At 36.3% G+C, this 19687-nt stretch overlaps 1 protein-coding gene across 5 annotated transcripts; it reads left to right on the top strand.

The window, feature by feature from the left end:
• The first annotated feature begins 11484 nt into the window (after nucleotides 1–11484).
• Nucleotides 11485–13668, top strand: LOC110886785. 5 transcript variants are annotated; one of them, XM_035978833.1, is made up of 7 exons: nucleotides 11485–11675; nucleotides 12118–12222; nucleotides 12313–12366; nucleotides 12543–12620; nucleotides 12830–13021; nucleotides 13114–13230; nucleotides 13328–13668. In XM_035978833.1, exons 1-7 carry the CDS (start codon nucleotides 11564–11566, stop codon nucleotides 13339–13341), a joined length of 672 nt encoding a protein of 223 aa, XP_035834726.1. In that variant the 5' UTR covers nucleotides 11485–11563; the 3' UTR covers nucleotides 13342–13668. The 5 variants fall into 5 exon arrangements, with proteins under 5 accessions (XP_035834726.1, XP_035834725.1, XP_021990321.2 ...); XM_035978832.1 differs by having other exon boundaries at nucleotides 11486–11675; nucleotides 12307–12366; XM_022134629.2 differs by having other exon boundaries at nucleotides 11527–11675; nucleotides 12106–12222.
• The last annotated feature ends 6019 nt before the right edge of the window (nucleotides 13669–19687 follow it).

The following is a 19687-nucleotide window of genomic DNA, read 5'->3' as shown; positions in this document are numbered from 1 at the left end:
TCTAGCAAGTAGGAATTAGAGATTTACTCAAAATCGTTTCAAGTGCGGCAAACACGCCAATACAACAACAGATACTATTAACACCAATGTGACGACCTTTAAGTTTGCGGCTTGTTGTGTAATCCTTAAGCTTTATATTCCTAGTGTTTTGTTAAGTTTTGATTTCGTCTACTTTTCCCATTACATTTTATCATCTACGTACGTGATAATGGGTTGTGAGCATGTTTATTAGTTTTATATGTAATCTTTTTTTTTCTGTTAAGTTTATGTCTTGGCGTTTATGCATTTTATATAAAGGCTAATAAATCCCAAAGGTCCGGTTTTAAATTTCAGCGGTTCGGTTTCGCTTTTCAATAATCAAAAACCATTAATAACGGTTTGGCTTAAGGTTTGACATAAAAACCGTCAAAATCGGACCGCAAACACCCCTAACAGAAAGGTTTTAACAATGCATGTTATTAGTACACGCTACTCATATGCGTGTGTGAGGTTTTGTGTTTTAACTAGGAATTTCTACTTGCACTATGCTATGGAATCCGTAGAAAGGATTAGTGATGGCAAGTTTGCCTTTTGTTTGACTATACGGAGCGGGAGGGCTTGAAAAAGCGCCGTGTGTAGCCACGTCAACAACTGACAGTATAGTGGTGTGGTGCAAAAAAAGGGTGGAGTGGAACAGGGCGGGAAAGGGTAGCATTTTGTGATGACCAGCACTGTGACCAATGGCGTAGTGACACATCGTGCAACTTTATTTTTAATCATTTTTCAAGTGTGATGACCACCACCATGCCTACTATTCTTGTTACAAGGGTGTGGTTATATTGCAACTCAGATCACATTATGAGTGAAGGTGAAAGAGATAAAAAAGAAAAAAAGAAAGAAGAGGAGATGATAACTTTTTTCTCTCAGGGTTAATTGATGTTTTTTCACAAGTGATTTGGGAGCTAGTACAAGAAGATCGAAGACATCATATTTTAATCCATGTATTGTACATCAAGGACTACAAATGGATTAGGTAAATCAAGTCCCATTCATTATCTTTTTCCCTAGAGTTAAAACTTAAAAGTCAGTTTTGTTCAATTATGACAGCCCAGACACAAAATTTCAAATTTGTGACAATTCCATCGTTGACATTTTTGAAACATGCAAATTCCATCTAAAAAACTAAAACTGAAACATGCCAATTCCGTCTAAAAAAAAAAACTAAAAACATGGTATCTAGTGAGCACACGAAACTAGTATATATTAAAGAGCATCAGGGGGAATAGGGCCAGGTTCAATATTACGAATTTGTCCTCAGATCAAAATTACGATTTTGCCACAGTTCAAAATTACAGTCTTGACATCCTTGTAGCTTTTGACGAATTACGATTTTGCCACGGTTCGAAATTACATTCTTGCTACCGTTGTAGCTTTTGATGAATCATGATTTTACCCCAGTCAAAATTATGATTCTCCCCCTAGTTCAAAATTACATTATTGCCATCGGTTTTTTTTTTTTTGCAAACCATATGGCACTTCCTTGTTTTAATTGATTAACTCGATATAATTTTTATTCGTGACATGCAACTGCCTAGCACTAGAGGTGTACCGGTTACGGTTATCAACCGGACCGGTTTTTTTCGTTCAAAACAAAAGCCGGTTTTCTTAATAACCGGTTTCGGTTACTAACCGGTTTTTCAAGTCCAAATCAGTAACCGGTGTAACCGGTTGGGACCGTTTTTTTTTCAAAAAAAAAACCGGTTTCGGTTATTAACCGATTTTTCGGATCAATAATAGTAACCGGTCACCAACCGGCGGTTCGGTTATAAAACCGGACGGTTATAAAAAACCGGTTAAAAAAAACCGGTTTCGGTTTTTTTTCCCGGTTTCGGTTCTAAAACCGGTTTTTTTTCGGTTTCGGCTAGGCTAGCACTCACTCCCTCATTGGTCTTGCCGAATTACAGTTTTGCCCCAACTCTATATTACAATTTTGCAATCATTTTAGTTTATTTTGTTTTATTTTTTTCCTAGCAAACTGTGGTAATGTTTTGTTTTAATTGTTTGATTATAGATCCGAAGTTGGAAGCTCCTCCCCATGTCATCTCGAACGACTTTGAGAAGTTCTATATCTGGTAATGTAATGTTTTTGTTTAATTGTTTAATTGTTAGCCCTGTCAGCAAAGGAGCTCCTTCCCGCAACACGGTTCTATATCTGGATATGTTGTGTCATGAATGGGTACACGTAGTACACGTAGATCGTTAATTCTCTCCTAGCCTCATGCCTTTTGCTTTTTTTGACATTCGTAATAAAACATGGTATCTAGTGAGCGCATTAGCCGATGAGATGTCTCCTTGTACTACCATTACCTTACCTAGATGATGGACGACCGGTTTTTGTTTATGGGAATAACCATCCTGATTCTGCCATTTCGAGCAAGAAACTCATCGTGTGGATCTTCGCAAGTCGGAAGGTTGCGTATGGTAGGCCCATTCGACATGAACCCGTTTTCTTTAATAGATTAGACTAGAACAATTTCTATCTCACAAGTAAATTATCTTTTATTGCTAATACTTTAAAATTGGCACCCGGATACCTCTCCAAGCACCCTAAAATTACTTGAATCGTCCCTTTTATATCATCACTTTTAACCACTAACCAGATTATTAATATATATATATATATAGGGTAAGGATAGTGTAAAAAGGGCCTAAAGTGTGAGAAGTGTAAGAAGTGTATTATAACACTATATATAATACTATATAACACCATATAAACACCGTATAACAATATGTAACACCATTTAATACCATATAACACTATGTAACACTATATATCATTATATAACAAATATAACACTATACATCTATCATAGACATGCTATCAGACAACCTATAGTGTTATATTTGTTATATAATGATATATAGTGTTACATAGTGTTATATGGTATTATATGGTGTTACATATTGTTATACGGTGTTTATATGGTGTTATATAGTATTATATATAGTGTTATAATACACTTCTCACACTTCTTACACTTTGAGCACTTTTTACAGGATCCTCTACCTATATATATATATATATATATATATATATATATATAAAGCTAATCCTTAAAACTTATGATCCCAATCAATGATGTTAACAATTTGTAATATCAATCCAAAAGATTTTGAACATTTTAGTCGTAAATGCCACCCTACCATACGTTTCATTTCATCAAAACAAAACAAAACAAAACGCCACCCTACTAAACCGGCAGGAGCAGCAAACAAAACACACCACTTACATTACAAAATCTCATATGCTAATCCTTGTTCATTTTAAATATGCTAGTCCTGAAAACCTTACAGTTGTTCAATGCTGATAGTCTTGAAAACTAAACTGATGTTAACATAATCTTGTCCGGTGTCTGTGTCCATCATTGAAATAAAGACCGAGACCCGCACTTTCCTTATATCTACAAAAAAGAAGCCAACATCAACAACAAACAAATACGGAGTTATGGCATCAAAGTTATAACATATGTTATTAGAAACAACCAAGTACGTAATCAAAACAAGTAATTCGCCACCTAATGTGGCACAATCGTAAGTGGGGAGCAAAACGTTGAACTAGCAACAGTAGCATAGACCGAATAGTGACTCGTGTAGAGGCTCCAACTTCTACTTCTTGTATCATAGCGATATATGAGATATCTCCAAGTTGCATCAATTGTCGACAAAGACAAGGTCACACTGTTATTGACTGAATGAAGGTACTCATGTCTAAGGTTCAACATTATGTTGGGTAAGTAATCGCCCAGAAGTCTAGACTCTAAACGCCACCCGCTAAGGTCGTCCCTTAACACGTAAAGAGAAATCCTTGGAAGCCTACATGCCCTTGTTCCAGGATTAAGGAACACGTCTATCATCGCGGTGTAACCATCCATGGTGCTTACAGAGGTGTGAATCTGCTCAAGCACAAAATTCTCATTATCTGGGTGCGGTTCGGGTAGCGGTGTGTGGTTTTCTAACACGGGTTGCCTATATACGTGTATTGGGATTCTGGCTCTTAAGGATATGAGATAGCAGTGTGGTTGAAAAACCAAAGGAATGACCATCCTCCAAGGATCAACAATTTCTTCCGGTGTTTATTGGTCGACTAAATTGGCGAAAAACATTTGATGGTTATTGGTCGGAAGACGAGACAAGTGTCTCCAAACCCGAATAGGATTGCCTTGAAAAGCCGCAAACTCTAAAACGTAATGACGCTCATTCGCCATGTCTTCATAAACTCGCACAGACCTCCTCATCACACTAAAATTCTGCAACAACCCGTGAGCAAAAAAGGGCATGTTCGGAAACTCAATCACGCGGACCGTTGTATCCCAAAGGTTTATCACCAAAAACCCGCGGCCCGGAATTCCGAAAACCAAGGTGGATCTCCAACATCTCACAAGTTGAATCATCGAACTAGTTATAATAACCACACCTCTGTTTTGCAATAGTCGGTTAACAAACCATACCCAGAATACCAAACTAAAGTATGCTTATCTAAAATCCGATAAGAAGGAGGATCCCATTCAGCTCTATAAACATGCCTATATTTTCGAGTAATATGTTAACTCCAAGCCACCTCACAACTTCGCCATTTTTATCTTCTCCAACACCAACACCAACACCAACACCAACACCAACACCAACACCAACACCAACAATCCATCCCAAATTTGGATTATGGTCAAAGTTGACGGGAAGATTTAGATAACAAGTAAACATCCAGACATAACTTTTATTGGCTGACACATTGTATTGCCTCAAAAAATTGGTGGCGGAAGTGATATGTCTCACCTGTTTAGAAGATGACCTAAGTAGCACTAACTCAAAAAGATCTAACCCTAAGCAATCTCTAAGGACTAAATCATATCCAAGATCTAGAACTTAGTAGTGGCACAACAACTTGTTAAATGATGATATAAAAGGGACGATTCAAGTAATTTTAGCAGGGTCGTCTCCGAGAATGATAAAAAAAAATGTGGGCCCCGGGCAAAACATAAAATTGATATAATATAAACTCATTAAATATATATCAAGAAACAACAATACGACATGCTAATCATGGGGCTTGAACTCATGACCTCAAGATTATAACCCAAAACATTAACTAATTATCATATAATCATCTTGTTAACAAGATCGAAGAGTCAATCAATGTAAAGGAAGGGTTTAGAACTCATGACCTTGGTTTTCAAATTTGAGTATCTTAACCATTGAACTAGCTTCATATTTATTATTGAAGCCATTTATTAAACCCTTAAGATAACAGTGCTCATTTAAAAATCTTGACCCTAAATTTTTGTTGGGCCCTATAAACCTTTTGGGCCTTGGTGTCTGCCTGTCCTACCCAGCCTACAAAGTCGGGCCTGAAAACGCCACCCTACCAAACCGGCAGGAGTAGCAAACAAAACACACCACTTACATTACAAAATCTCATATGCTAATCCTTGTTCATTTTAAATATGCTAATCCTGAAAACCTTACTGTTGTTAAATGCTAGTCTTGAAAACTAAACTGATGTTAACATAATCTTGTCCGGTGTCCGTGTCCATCATTGAAGTAAAGACCAAGACCCGCACTTTCCTTATATCTACAAAAAAGAAGCCAACATCAACAACAAACAAATACGAAGTTAGGGCATCAAAGTTATAACATATGTTATTAGAAACAACCAAGTACGTAATCAAAACAAGTAATTCGACACTTAATGTGGCACAATCGTAAGCGGGGATCAAAACGTTGAACTAGCAACAATAGCATAGACCGGATAGTGACTCGTGTAGAGGCTCCAACTTCTACTTCTTGTATCATAGCGATATATGAGATATCGCCAAGTTGCATCAATTGTCGACAAAGACAAGGTCACACTGTCATGGACTGAATGAAGGTACTCATGTCTAAGGTTCAACATTATGTTGGGTAAATAATCGCCCGGAAGTCTAGACTCTAAACGCCACCCGCTAAGGTCGTCCTTTAACACGTAAAGAGAAATCCTTCGAAGCCTACATGCCCTTGTTCTGGGATTAAGGAACATGTATATCACTGCGGTATAACTATCCATGGTGCTTACGAAGGTGTGAATCTGCTCAAGCACAAAATTCTCATTATCTCGGTGCGGTTCGGGTAGCGGTGTGTGGTTTTCTAACACGGGTTACCTATATACGTGTATCGGGATTCCGGATCTTAAGGATATGAGATGGCAGTGTGGTTGAAAAACCAAAGGAATGACCATCCTCCAAGGATCAACAATTTCTTCCGGTGTTAATTGGTCGACTAAATTGGCGACAAACATTTGATGGTTATTGGCCGGAAGACGAGACAAGTGTCTCCAAACCCGAATAGGATTGCCTTGAAAAGTCGCAAACTCTAAAACGTAATGACGCTCATTCGCCATGTCTTCATAAACTCGCACAGACCTCCTCATCACACTAAAATTCTGCAACAACCCGTGAGCAAAAAAGGGCATGTTCGGAAACTCAATCACGCGGACCGTTGCATCCCAAAGGTTTATCACCAAAAACCTGCGGCCCGGAATTCCGAAAACCACGGTGGATCTCCAACACCTCACAAGTTGAATCATCAAACTCAATCATCTTCACGCACAGCATGTACCGATCTAAAATCCTGGTTACCGTTGTTGGGTTGATTTACATATTGAGTAAATCGCCAATAACCTCTATTGGCGGCCTGATTGTATTGTCTCCAAAAGATTTCCCCTAACTCGCACAGACCTCCTCATCACACTAAAATTCTTCAACAACCCGTGAGCAAAAAAGGGCATGTTCGGAAACTCAATCACGCGGACCATTGCATCCCAAAGGTTTATCACCAAAAACCTGCGGCCCGGAATTCCGAAAACCACGGTGGATCTCCAACACCTCACAAGTTGAATCATCAAACTCAATTATCTTCACGCACAGCATGTACCGATCCAAAATCCTGGTTACCGTTGTTGGGTTGATTTACATAGTGAGTAAAGCGCCAATAACCTCTATTGGCGGCCTGATTGTATTGTCTCCAAAAGATTTCCCCTAAAATGATATTTCTTAACCCCCTACAAGAAGACCTTAGGAAAACTAGCTCTAAAAGATCAGACCTTAAGCAAACTTCGAAAATCAAGTTATTTGGAAGCGCCATAAGAGGAGACGGACCGTATCTCCTCCGGTATACCCTCCCAAACCAATTTTCCATTAGTGAAAAGTGTGTTTCGAAGAAGAAGGGTACCTTGCACTCGAAAGAACAAATCACAATGGGTGTTCTTGAGGATATGAAAGAATGGAACGGTATTGCAGGTGAGTTTTAAACAAACCCTAAACTTGGGGAGAAAGGAATTTGAAACAAATGGGTGTTCTTGAGTGTATGAAACAAACACAATGGATGTTCTTGAGGATATGAAACAAAACGTAAACCTAATCTGGCATCATGATTATCGAAAATGTGTTGAAAAGTTAGGTTTTGGGTGTTGAAAGAAATTATAGAAAAAAAGAATGGAAATGTGTTGTAGGTGACAAAGCCTATTCTTAGGAAGAAAGGGATTTGAATTTTTTGGACATTCCTCTCAAAATATAATAAAACACTAGTGAATAGAAACCGAATGAAGACACATATAATATTTTATCTTGTTGATCGACTTTTTCCCACACAATCTAACAAATGAAATTTGGCTAAGTAATAAACAAGCTAGGCTTTGGGGCCGTTTGGCAACGTCTAAATGGTTAAGTGCTAACCCAGTAAGATGTCTGAATCGTTAAGGGGCTATTTGTTTACCTCTTAATGAGACTCTTAATGGTTCAGACCTCTTGCTGGTTCAGCACTTAATGGTTCAGAGTGTTTGTTTTACGAGCAGATGTCTGAATGGTTCAGGCATTTGCCTCTGAATGGTTAAGCTTTATACAGAGGAGATACGGTTAAAGATGGGTTTTTTCTTGAAAGAAATTACAGTGAAAATGCAAAAATGTTGAAGTTGGGTATGATGAAAACCCTAATCCATCATAATGATGTTTAAGTTGGGTGTTCTTGAAGGTGATGAACCTATAAACCCTATTGTTGAAATTCTTTGGTCATTGGAGTATACATGCTTGTGTGTCGGTGGATCCTAATGGTTCGTTACATGGCTAGTGTGTGGAGAAACCAGAGGAATTCAGAGTTGTTGGATAAATGGTGAAATATATAGGGGAATCAAGATGTAGAGATACGAGTTCGATAGATTTGTTCTTAATATTTATAAGTGAGTTCAAGGGAATCACGTGGATAGTTGTGTGAAAGAAGAAAGAACAAAGGCTCATGCAAATTGTATGTGTTTTTCAATTTGACTTTTCTGACTCTTCTTTACCCTTGATTCTCTCTCTCTCTCTCTCTCTCTCTCTCTCTCTCTCTCTCTCTCTCTCTCTCTCTCTCTCTCTCTCTCTCTCTCTCTCTCAAGTCATTGTCATTACACATAAGACAAGGATATATATAAATATATGAGTTGAAGAAACTCAAAAAACTTAATCTAAGTTATTCATCCTATCTAGAGATGGGCATAAAAACCGGTTCCTACCCGATTCCAGTGGACCCGACCCGGACCCGGTTCCGGTTCCTACCCGATGCTCAGAGGAACCGGTCCCAGGTTTAAAAAACCCGACAGATATTACCCGGTTCCCATATTCTGTAAAAAAACTACCCGTACCCGGTTCCTTACCCGTACCCGGTTCCTACCCGTACCCGGTTCCTATCTGTACCCGGTATACATTACCGCTGGAACCGATTCCAAGTGACCGTTGGAACCGAATCTTGAGTATCAAAACACATTTAATGCAAATAAGACCGTTGGAACCGATTCTTTTATGACCGTTGGAACCGATGATAGTATAAATATGTTGTACTTTTCCCATTTTTTATTCACAAATCCTCTTCTTCTTCTATCTATTTCTTCTCCTTCTTTACATATTTTTAATGGCTTCAAAGAACTCTAAAACCACAAACTCCCCATTCGTCAATAATGTTCTACAAGGTTCAAATGCTCCATTTGTAGTTGGAACATTATCGCATAGCCGCAATATGGATGTTTGGTGCAATTGGGATTTAGTCGAGATGAGCGATGGTTTGCAAAAGGCCCAATGCAAGCATTGTGGCTCCTTGTTAAGCAAGTACTCTAATTCCACTTTAACGAAGCAAGGACTCCTTGTTAAGTGAAAGTGCGGCACCATCCTCAAGCAAACGAGCAAAGAAATAAATTTGAGGAACCGATTATGATCAGTCCCGAAGGAACCGATTTTGTTATATTTATTTGTACTAAAACGATTATAAATGCGAATTTATTTTTTTTGAACTTGTTACTAAACAAAACAAACTTTTATTTCACAAAGGAAATGGTTACATTGATCATAAAGTTAAACCAACAAACATCACACATAAAACATAACACATCAAACATAAGTAAACAAACGGATCCACCAAACTACACATTAGAAGAACCGGATCATTCGCCCTTTTCTTCCTTTTTTGCCTTTGTCACCGGGCAATGTTTGTCGGTATGCTTCTTGAGGGTGGAGTTGGCGGCCGCCTTCATGAACTTCCCACAATTCTTGCACCTAGCCATCTCATGGCTATCCGTTATCAAACACAAATCAAAATATTTTTAAATTGCGGGGTTACGTTTGGTTTCTAAAACCATAACAACTCTTTCTTTCGATGCCATAGGTTCTTGTTCTTTCAATGAGTTTAGAGAAGAAGATGGATCAAATGAAATGAGCCGAAACCGATTTTTATATTTAATAAGCGGTTCCTAACGGTACTATACCCGTTGGAATCGGTTTCGGACAGTAGAAAAGTTAAAAAGTCAGCTTTTATCGAGTGAATACAGAAGGAATCGGTTTCAAACAGTATGTAGACAACTTTTTATTGAAAAACTCAAAATAACCGGTTCCAAACAGTACCCATAACCGGTTCCAAATAGTACCCGTACCCGATTCCAAACAGTACCCGTACCCGGTTCCATTGAACCCGTAACCGGTTACCCCGGTTCTATATTTATTTACGTGTACCCGGGTTGTACCCGGACCTGGTTCCACCGAGAACCCGGTTCCACTCAGTTGTATCCATACCCGATTCCGGGTTGGAACCGGTTCCGGGTTGGAACCGGTTCCGGGTTTTAAGAATACTCGATTTTGCCCATCTCTAATCCTATCTCATCAATGGTTCGGATTAAAAATCATAAAATAAGTTTTACTTTCCATTAAAAGATGCTATAAAGTACAGAAAGGGTATTTTTAGGACATGTAACAAATATATTCCTCTTATCTGACTAAAAGTACAACAACTTTAATTTCTTCTATTACTAACTAAAGACCGATAACATGCAATAAATTTTTACGTGATTAGCATAAAAACAATAGAATATTTTAGGTTAACTATGAAAATATGTATTTCTATTGAATCCATGTTCACCCATTACTTAGACGACTCCCATTAGTGGATTGAATTGTTGTTTTTGTGTTTGTTACTAAAGATGAAGTTATAGTTTTGGATACAACATTAGCATATGCATATCCGGATGTATATGCATATCACTATTATCTAGGTAACAATGAAATCCACTCTGAAACTAGCTAATTAGGATATTCAGCTAATTGCTTAAGCTTGAGTTTCATATTCATGGCTCAAAAGGAAATAATGTCAATAGTTTTAGAGGGAATTGAACAAATTAAGATTTATATGTTCTTGTCAAAAGTAAGAAAAAAGTTCGTAACATGAATATATATAAGGGGTGTGGGGCTTGGCAAGGGAATGGGGGATGAGGTGGAGGGTCGGTGCCAACAGGAACACCCCCACCCCCTCGGTGGAAACGGTAAATTCTTACCGACCTCATCGATTGAATTTTGTCGATTTTCCAAATTTTGATTGTTGAATAACAGTCCAAAATTTAAAAAAAAAAACATTTTTTACCTTTATATATATCCATACAATTCTCTGCAACCTCATACGTTCCTCTTCAACAAATCACATAATTCTCTATATACTTTTTATATAATCTTGTTAATTTTTTTAGTAGCCAAGAGTTCAACATCATCTTTCCATATAATCTTGTTAATTTTTTGTTTGGTAATCCACGTTTGTTTGATAATCACTCGAGTGTGAAAATTGCAACCACTGAGACCGACTTTGTAATTATTGAAATACTGGAACCAAGTCTGCAAACTATAGAGACCAACCACACATTTAACTCATTTTGAAATGCTTTGCCTTGCCACTGAACCACCAAGGACCAACCCCAATAGTTCTTAAAAATATCGTAAGTCCATACTAGTAGCAAGACATTCATGTCTAGTTGTAACACCCGCATTTTATTATAAACGGATATTTTGAAAAATATAATTAGATTCAAGCTGTTGAAATGGATATTTTGAAAAATATATTTAGATTCAAGCTGTTGAATCGCCTTGCAAAACATATATTTTGCAATTTGCAATGATACAATTATTATATGCGCAGGGAGTATAAGTGAAGATTTGATAGAGAGGGGGGCAAAGTGAAAGTTGAAAAGTACCTACCGAAGAAGCCCTGCATGTATGTATGTATGTATAAAAGTGAAATAATCCCCAATTTCATTCATCAAACACAAAAAAACCTAAAACAACAAATCGGATCGGAGTTTCTTTCGATGGAAGACGACGAAGGTACGACGTAATTTATGACGAATTGATTGTCGTATGAATTATTGTTTTAGGGTTTAGTTGCCGTCAATCAATCGAATCGAATTGGTGTTTTCATTCAATGTTATTGGTATTTTGACTTAATAGGTATGGTATGGTGTTTTGATGTACGTAGTGAATAATAATAAATAGTGGTATTTGTGTTCTTCATTCATTCTTGACGATTGCTGTTATATATATATATACAGAAGAAGAAAACTATGAAAAGTTTCTTTAAAACTGTTATACAAAAACTGTACAGGAGGAGGTCGTTACTTAATTAGGAGGGAGATTTATTATTATTATTCATGATTAAACTAAACTCTCTCCTCTTATTTATATAATTATTATTAAGTGCTGACTGACTGACTGACTGTTACTCAAGACTTGTTAATTTAATTTAATTTAATAATAGATACATACATAGATGATACATATATAGGAGGTACAATCAAAGCAGCTCAAGTGGAAGGGGGGAAGCTGGAAGAAGAAGATGTTGTTCAGAATCAAAGCAGCTCTTCTTCTTCTTCTGGTAACCACTCATTTGCTTCGCCTGTAAGATATTTATTATTATTTAAGATCTTTCTTTCTTCTTAATTCTTGAAATATGATCAAGTGAAAGGGAAGCGCCCTCTTGTTGAGAATCCAACTTCTGCCTCAGCACCTGCTGCTTCTGGTAACCGCTCATTTTGTTTGACCATATCAACTTATTTCTTCTTAATTCTTGACAGTTTATGTATGTATGCTAACAACTTCTTATTTGTGAATAAAATCCACATGTTATTGTATTTGAAATCTTCTCTTTATGTTTTGTACAACATCAATTATTACTAACCGATTATTAACTACCAGGTACCAAATCTCAAGTGGAAGAAGGAGCCAAGCGCCCATGTGTGGAGGAGGAGAAGACAACGAAGCCCAATCATACTGGTAATCCACGTTTAACCTATTATTATTATTAACATTTATATATGCAATGTCGATAACTCTCCTTAATTTTTGTCAAAAAGTACGTGACTGGAGGCATTTTTTAAAGCAAATGTTTCATGTTTGTCCCTTTGTCTTTAATAGGCGGCATTAAAACACTTAACAGAAGACTTGAAAAAATTGATTTTAAAAAATTTTGTTATTCCCTACAGTGAAGGATGAGACGGAGGAGGAGGAGGAAGAACAGATAGATTATGGGGAAGATTGGATGAAAGATGGAGGCTATTACCTCGGCTATGACTTTGAGAAAGGTCGAACAGTTATCGTGGGAGAACGTCCTAGGCCCGTTTGTAGGAGCTTCGGGCCTCCTCCTCCAAACGCGTTCACCTTTAAAAGGATCGCCCGTATGAATTCTTATTTTCACGGATATTCTTCATTCATGAAGATATGCTTGGATCGAATGCAATCTTAATCATTTTGTTTTTTTAACTAATAGGTAGATTGGCTGAAACTGGACGTCCATTTCTTCGCCCTGACGATCCTCTTGGTAAGAGTCCATGGAATCCGTTCCCGTTCCATGTACCAAGAGAGGGTATTCATTTTACTGTTCCCGGTAACACAACTCATTTCGGTTGTAAAACTTAATTATTTTTTACATCAGTTTTTGTATTCTTTCTATTGATGATTAACCTTTTTATCAATTATAATAGACCCTGAAGCTTGATCAAGTTCCCTCTCGGTTGGAAATGGATCTAGGAAACAAGCAGCAGCTGATGCTAACACTTCGATATCCACTTGTTTAGGTTTGTAAGACATGTTCAGATACATTAATCTATGGTTGTAGTAGGTAACTTAACTAGATTGATGAAGTTTTTGGAAAACAAAAGTGATTTGGGAGCTAGTACAAGAAGAAGAAGATATCCGATACTAATCCATGTCGTATTGTACAAAAGGCAACACATGATTTGTACATAGCATACGTTATTAAACTATCGATGTTACATCTTACATTTTCATGTTAAAATCTGAAAGAGCCATGGAATTAAAACCTTTGTATTCTTGTAAATCAAGGATCAGGCTCGGTTAACCTTGGAGCCTTTCCTACATATCTTTTTGATGCCGCTACCTTGGTATTTAAGTCTTCCCTCACAGAAGCATACAACCACTACAAAGAAGAGGGGGCGAGAGATGTGAGATGTCAGGGTTTAGTGTGTTAGCAGGGGTAGTACGAGCTACCCCTCAACCCTGTCTTCGTAGTGTAAAAATACCCATCAACTATGTCTCCATTATACAAAGGATACCCCTGATCCCATTTTTTTTTTTGGATGCCCCTAAAACTTTTGAGCTAGATCCGCCACTCTAACATATAGTTAGAAAAGAGAGGTGATCAAGAAAAAAATGAAAATAGTTTTGAAATGACAAAGTACTCTCACGTGGGATGAGTTAACAACACAAATAAATGACCATCCTATTTGAGCAGGATTTGTGTAACAAATCTGTAAAGTATTGAGTAGACCTTAACTGCTCAAAGTAAGGGATCAATTATGTGGTTTACTATCTGTGGAACGGAGCAATTACCATTGCAAATTTTATAAATATCATATAATTACATAGTATTAGAACACTAAATAAAAATTTAGGTACTTTAGAGAGACATAAAAAGTTTTCGTGACTTAATTACTACAGTTGTCAAACTTGGTTACATTTTTATAAAGTTACCCCCCATTATATTCAGTAAATTGATACGTTTGTAATACAAAAACTAATAATGTCCAACCAATGATAAACAAGAGACTCCTATTATATTATATATTATAAATTTGCAACATGTTTGGGCAATAGATGGTTGTAATCTATGCGTAAATTGTTTTCTTTACTTATGTATGTTGTATGAGTTGTTATGTTACCTGTACATTGGATTGGATGTAGCTTGATAGAGAGAAGCCTTACTTTTGACTCATCACATATGTGTAATGTAACCAAGAGAGAGAAGGCATCGAAACCCAAACCCAAAACATACCCAAAATACAACACAAACCGAATCCGTACCCGAAACCCAAGCCGAACCCACTTCCTCAAAAGGTGGCGATCGAGAAGGCATCAAAAGAAGGATGAGACCGAAAAACGTGCTCCTAAGAAGGTCGAATTGTGGACGCCTAAGGAAGAATTTGCGTTGTCACTTTGTAATGTTTTTTTTTAATGAATTTATGTTTTTTTATTAATTTCTAGTTACTAGAATTGGCATTTAATTTAGAAAAATAAAAATATATAAATAAAAAATAATAATTAGTTAATGATGGCGGGAGCTTTATACCACACTTTGCAAGTTAAGGAAATGGGCTTTAAAGCCCCCTGTGTGATATGGCGCTGACATGGCGTGATAAAGCCCCTAGAGGGTTTATACCACACCCTCCAGCCTTAGAAGAAGGTTACTACGAGCATAGCATAACGATATTTCCGTAGCTGACATACCACTCACTGGAAACAATATTCTAACCTTGCAAAACACCGAAAAATATTTCTCAATGAAAGATTTAGGAGAAACCGCCCACATACATGGAGAGATTAAAGCGACTTGCAGGATTAAGTCAAGTCAAACCTTGAAACGATTTTGAGTAAATCTAGCTAGTGTTGAAGTAGAAATAATGAATGGAGTTCCAAATGCTTTTGCAATTGGATCTATCATGCATGGCATATTGCCATGAGATTTTTGACACACACAAATACTAATGTTTTGATACACAGGATACACCATCAAAACTTATAAGTCAAATTAAAGGATAAACATTGGATTTGACCAAAATGTTTCATGTATCTGAACATGTTTTACAAACCTAAATAAGTTGATATAAGCAGAGCATCAGTTGCTGGTTTCCTGGATCCATTTCCAACCGGGAGGGCACTTGATCAAGCTTAAATGTCTAACAATAAATAAGTCAAGCATCAAGAGAAAGAATATAAGTAAAAAATCATCAAGATTTACAACCGAAAGGAGTTGTGTTACCAGAACCATAAAAAGAGAAACCATCCTCTCCTACAGGGAACGGGAACGGATTCCAAGGAATCTTCCCGAGGGGATCGTCCGGGTGAAGATATCCTAATCCAGTTTCAGCCAATCTCCCTATTATTAATTAAAAAACAAAATGATCAACATTGCATTCATAGCTTCATCTTCATGAACGTATTTTAAATAAGAATTCATACGCTGCATCCTTTTAAAGGTGAGCACGTTTGGTTGAGGACGCCGCAAGCTCCTCACAACGGGCTCAGGACGTTCTCCCACGATAATTGCTCGATCTGCCTCATAGCGGAGGTAATAGCCTCCGTCCTTCATCCTAGGTTCCCCATAATAAATCAGTTCTTCCTCCTCCTCCTCCTCTGTCTCATCCATCACTGTAGGCACTGGCGGATCTAGAAACGAAACTAAGCTGTAACGTTTTATAAATAAGCCGTAACGAAATCAAAAAAACGTCATTTTTTTTCCAAAATTTACACTAATTTTTCCAAATTTTTCCGCGCCAAGCCGTAGCGGAGGTTGCCCCCCGGTAAGCCTTATGTCCGCCACTGACTGTAGGGTAAGTGGGAATAACGTATGAAACACACTTTTTTAAAATCATTTTTTTTCAAGTTTTCTGTTAGTGTTTCAATGCTTATTTAAAAACAAACACTTGTTATTTTATTTTGAAGAATAAGTTAGATAGTAGTATGCCTGAGTTTAAGGAGTGAAAAATGAAGAATTATAGATTTTTATGTTTTTTCTTCAAAAAAAAAAAATCGCACTTCTGTGATGAAATAAAGAAGCTTTTTTTAAACATTTAAAGTGACAAAAATTCTTTAAGAAACCTTTTTTTAAACATTTCAAGTGACAAAAATTCTTTTAAATTTCCAAAACTTCAGATGTACAACGTCACATCTCCTTTAAAAAATTAAGGAAAGTTGTCGATGTTGCATATATATGTTAATAAGTTAAACGTGGATTACTAGTATGATTGGGCTTGGTTGTCTTCTCCTCCTCTTCCACACATGGGCGCTTGGCTCCTTGTTCCACTTGAGATTTGGTACCTGGTAGTTAATCGGTTAGGGTAAGGTTCATGCGAGAACCACCTTATTGCGAGAACCGCGAGAACCAATGTGAACACAACCTAAAATAGCTAAAAAAACCTAAAAAAACCCTAAAAAAAACCTAACCCCCACCCTCCAAAAACCTAAACCCCCCACCCCCCCCCCCCCCCCCAAAAAAAAAAACCTAACCCCCCCCCCCCCCCCCAAAAAAAAAAAAACCTAAACCCCCCCCCAAGCTAAATGCTAAAAACTAAAACCCTCAAAAAACCTAACCCCCCCCCCCCCCAAAAAAAAAAACCTAAACCCCCCTCCTCCACCCCCCAAAAACCTAAACCCCCCCCCCCACCCCCAAGCTAAAATGCTAAAAACTAAACCCCCAAAAAACCTAAAAAATCTAAAAAAATCAAAAAAAAATCTAAATTTTTTTTTTATTTTTTACTATTTTTTATGTTCAAATCGCTACTTTTAGTAGCGAAAAAAAAATAAAAAAAAAATTACAAAAAAAAATTTTAAAAAAAATTTTTTTTTTTTTTTGGATACTAAAAGTATCGATTTTTATATAAAAAATAGTAAAAAAATAAAAAAAAAAATTTGGGTGTTTTTTAGATTTTTTTAGGTATTACTGTTTGTGTTCACACTGATTCTCGTGGTTCTCGCAATAAATGGTGGTTCCTAACGGATCTTTGTCATATATATATATATATATTGTAAAAATTTCGTGTGCTTAACTATTGTTATTTTCGTAAATTATAATTGGCTCTCAATGTGCCTAAAATATTTATAAGAAGTGGTTTGAGTTATAATAATGATCATTGAAAGTAGAACGAAGCTTTGAAGTTGATAAATTAAGCCAACAAAGCTGAATTTTATGTTTCTATCCAGAATTTTGACTAAGTTTGAAAAGTCATATAAAATCAACCATTGATCCGATTAAGGTGATTCTTTTTGGCTTGGAAACTTTGTTGAGTATAATTTCTCTATAATTTTAGAGCAAAAGAAAATATGGCTGTTAAGAGGGCTAAAACAGCCTGTTAACACAGTTGCACGAAAAGGACTGCACAAAAAGAATTTTATAAAATATTAATTAGCGAAGAATGTTTGTATATATTTGGTTTAAGCTTAAAATATTAGCTCAGTTGGTTTATTATACCTATTAAAGCATGTTTGAAGTATTCAAGTTATTTAAACATGATATGATACAAGTTTTGTACAAACGGGTCAAACAGATAATAAATGTGTATATATTGATTATGTTTGATCTTACGATTGAAGGAATGTATGTTTGAGTAATTTATAAAGGGTTACTAATGTTGTACATTATGCATCCTAAAGTTTTTATGTTGATTTTTCATAAGCTAGGTATGTTAAAGCTTGGAAATCAACGGATCTAGGTCGAATATAAACTAACAAGAACCTTACGGGCAAAGGTAAGTTAATCTTACATCTATTTTAAGATATTATGCGAATTATTAGTGTGTTTTGATATTTATAACTTATCGAAGCGGATACGGGTCCTTTAGACCCATAAGATTGTATTTTGTTATTATGAATTTAAAGAAGGTGTAAACGGGTTGTTCCACCCGTTACAAATGTAAGTGTAGTTTGGATGAGTAAGTATTTTGTTCTCTGGATTTAATCTTTTGGTATAGTACGAATATTAAGTTGCATTCTAATGTATTCTCAAAGATGAGATGAGATTAGATCAAGTCTTATGGCTATGTAAAAAGATGGGAACCTGAATATAAAACATGAGGTTCATTTTAATATGAGATGTATGTTAATAGTGGGAGGAGTATGCATGATTAAAGGAGTTGTGTTTATATGTGTCAACCTATTGTGTATGTACGAGTAATGTGTAGAGGTTGGTTTTACTCGATAGGAGTTGAAGCGTACAAAGGAAAATGCGCAGGTTCAAAGGGCCTATATGCTTATTTATATGATAAATATATTTCGTAAGTTCAATTGCAAGTATTTGATAATATCTGTGGAGAATTATGTGATATACAAGTAGAATGGGGATTCAGATATAAAAAAAAACTAAAAAGAACAAAGTTAAGAACTTATGTTATGCTATGATTTAGAAGTAATTTGTACACATTAACATTTTACAATGAGTTTACACAGGTGTATACAAGGAACATTGGACCTACGAGTCAAGATTTAAGACTTAATAAGGACGGGTTAGGTCTATGTAGAGCCAAAGTAAACTACGCCAGGACAGGCGTAAGCCACGGCGGTGTTATATTAAAAGATAATATAAAATGGTTTGCTAATTAAAAATCGAGATGGATGTATAATATACATGATTATACTAACTCTTACTATGTGACATCATGATTAGGGAAAACTTCCATTTAGCAAAGTCGGGAGATGAGGATCTCGGTTGGATCAAGTAAGGATTTTTCATAGAACGCGCCGAGTATCATAGTGATCTAGGTAAAGGTCCTATGTAGAGAAGATTTGGTTGTATGTCTTGGATCGGATCAAAGAAGAAATATATTTTGTTCACGTTATATGAAAATAATCCAACACTTAGATTGTTATGTAAACAAAATTGAAAAAAAAATGTGGTTATATTCTAATCAACGAGATGAAAGTTTGGATCAATTTTCCGTTGTGCAATTCGACTTCAAAAAAAATTAGGGTGTAACACCTCAACAACGGACGTAACTATCAATTTACTTTCAAAGGAGAACTGTGAATTAATAGTGGCTAAACTATAAAATATAAAAGTTTAGCTGTGAAATTACGAAAACTAAAATCTTCTTTGTAGTTAATTTGTTTAAAAAAATAAGATAAACCGGCCAGTTACATTTACATTTACATATGTGTTTAAATGTAAAACAAGTATTTAACAATAAAACATTAACTTCCAATGAATCTTTTTGGGGACGAACTGTGGCAGTAATATTTTAACCCCGCAGGATGGATTCCTACTCATGACCTGGGTGATCTAAAACACTAGAACATCATCAACCATTTGAGTTTATAAATGTAAAACAACACCG

The sequence above is a fragment of the Helianthus annuus genome, chromosome 10 (genome assembly GCF_002127325.2).
Source record: "Helianthus annuus cultivar XRQ/B chromosome 10, HanXRQr2.0-SUNRISE, whole genome shotgun sequence".
NCBI classification, from domain to species: domain Eukaryota; kingdom Viridiplantae; phylum Streptophyta; class Magnoliopsida; order Asterales; family Asteraceae; genus Helianthus; species Helianthus annuus.
The sequence above is the reverse complement of the archived record's forward strand: the minus strand, read 5'-3'. Positions and strand labels throughout refer to the sequence as shown.

What these genes read in the sequence shown, in the direction of transcription:
- LOC110886785 (XM_022134628.2), top strand. Translation starts at nt 11,564, where the DNA reads ATGTATGTATGTATGTATAAAAGTGAAATAATCCCCAATTTCATTCAT. An exon ending in TTCGATGGAAGACGACGAAG is followed by an intron (nt 11,676 to 12,105) that starts GTACGACGTAAT and finishes ATTTAATAATAG; the next exon opens with ATACATACATAGATGATACA. An exon ending in CACCTTTAAAAGGATCGCCC is followed by an intron (nt 13,022 to 13,113) that starts GTATGAATTCTT and finishes TTTAACTAATAG; the next exon opens with GTAGATTGGCTGAAACTGGA.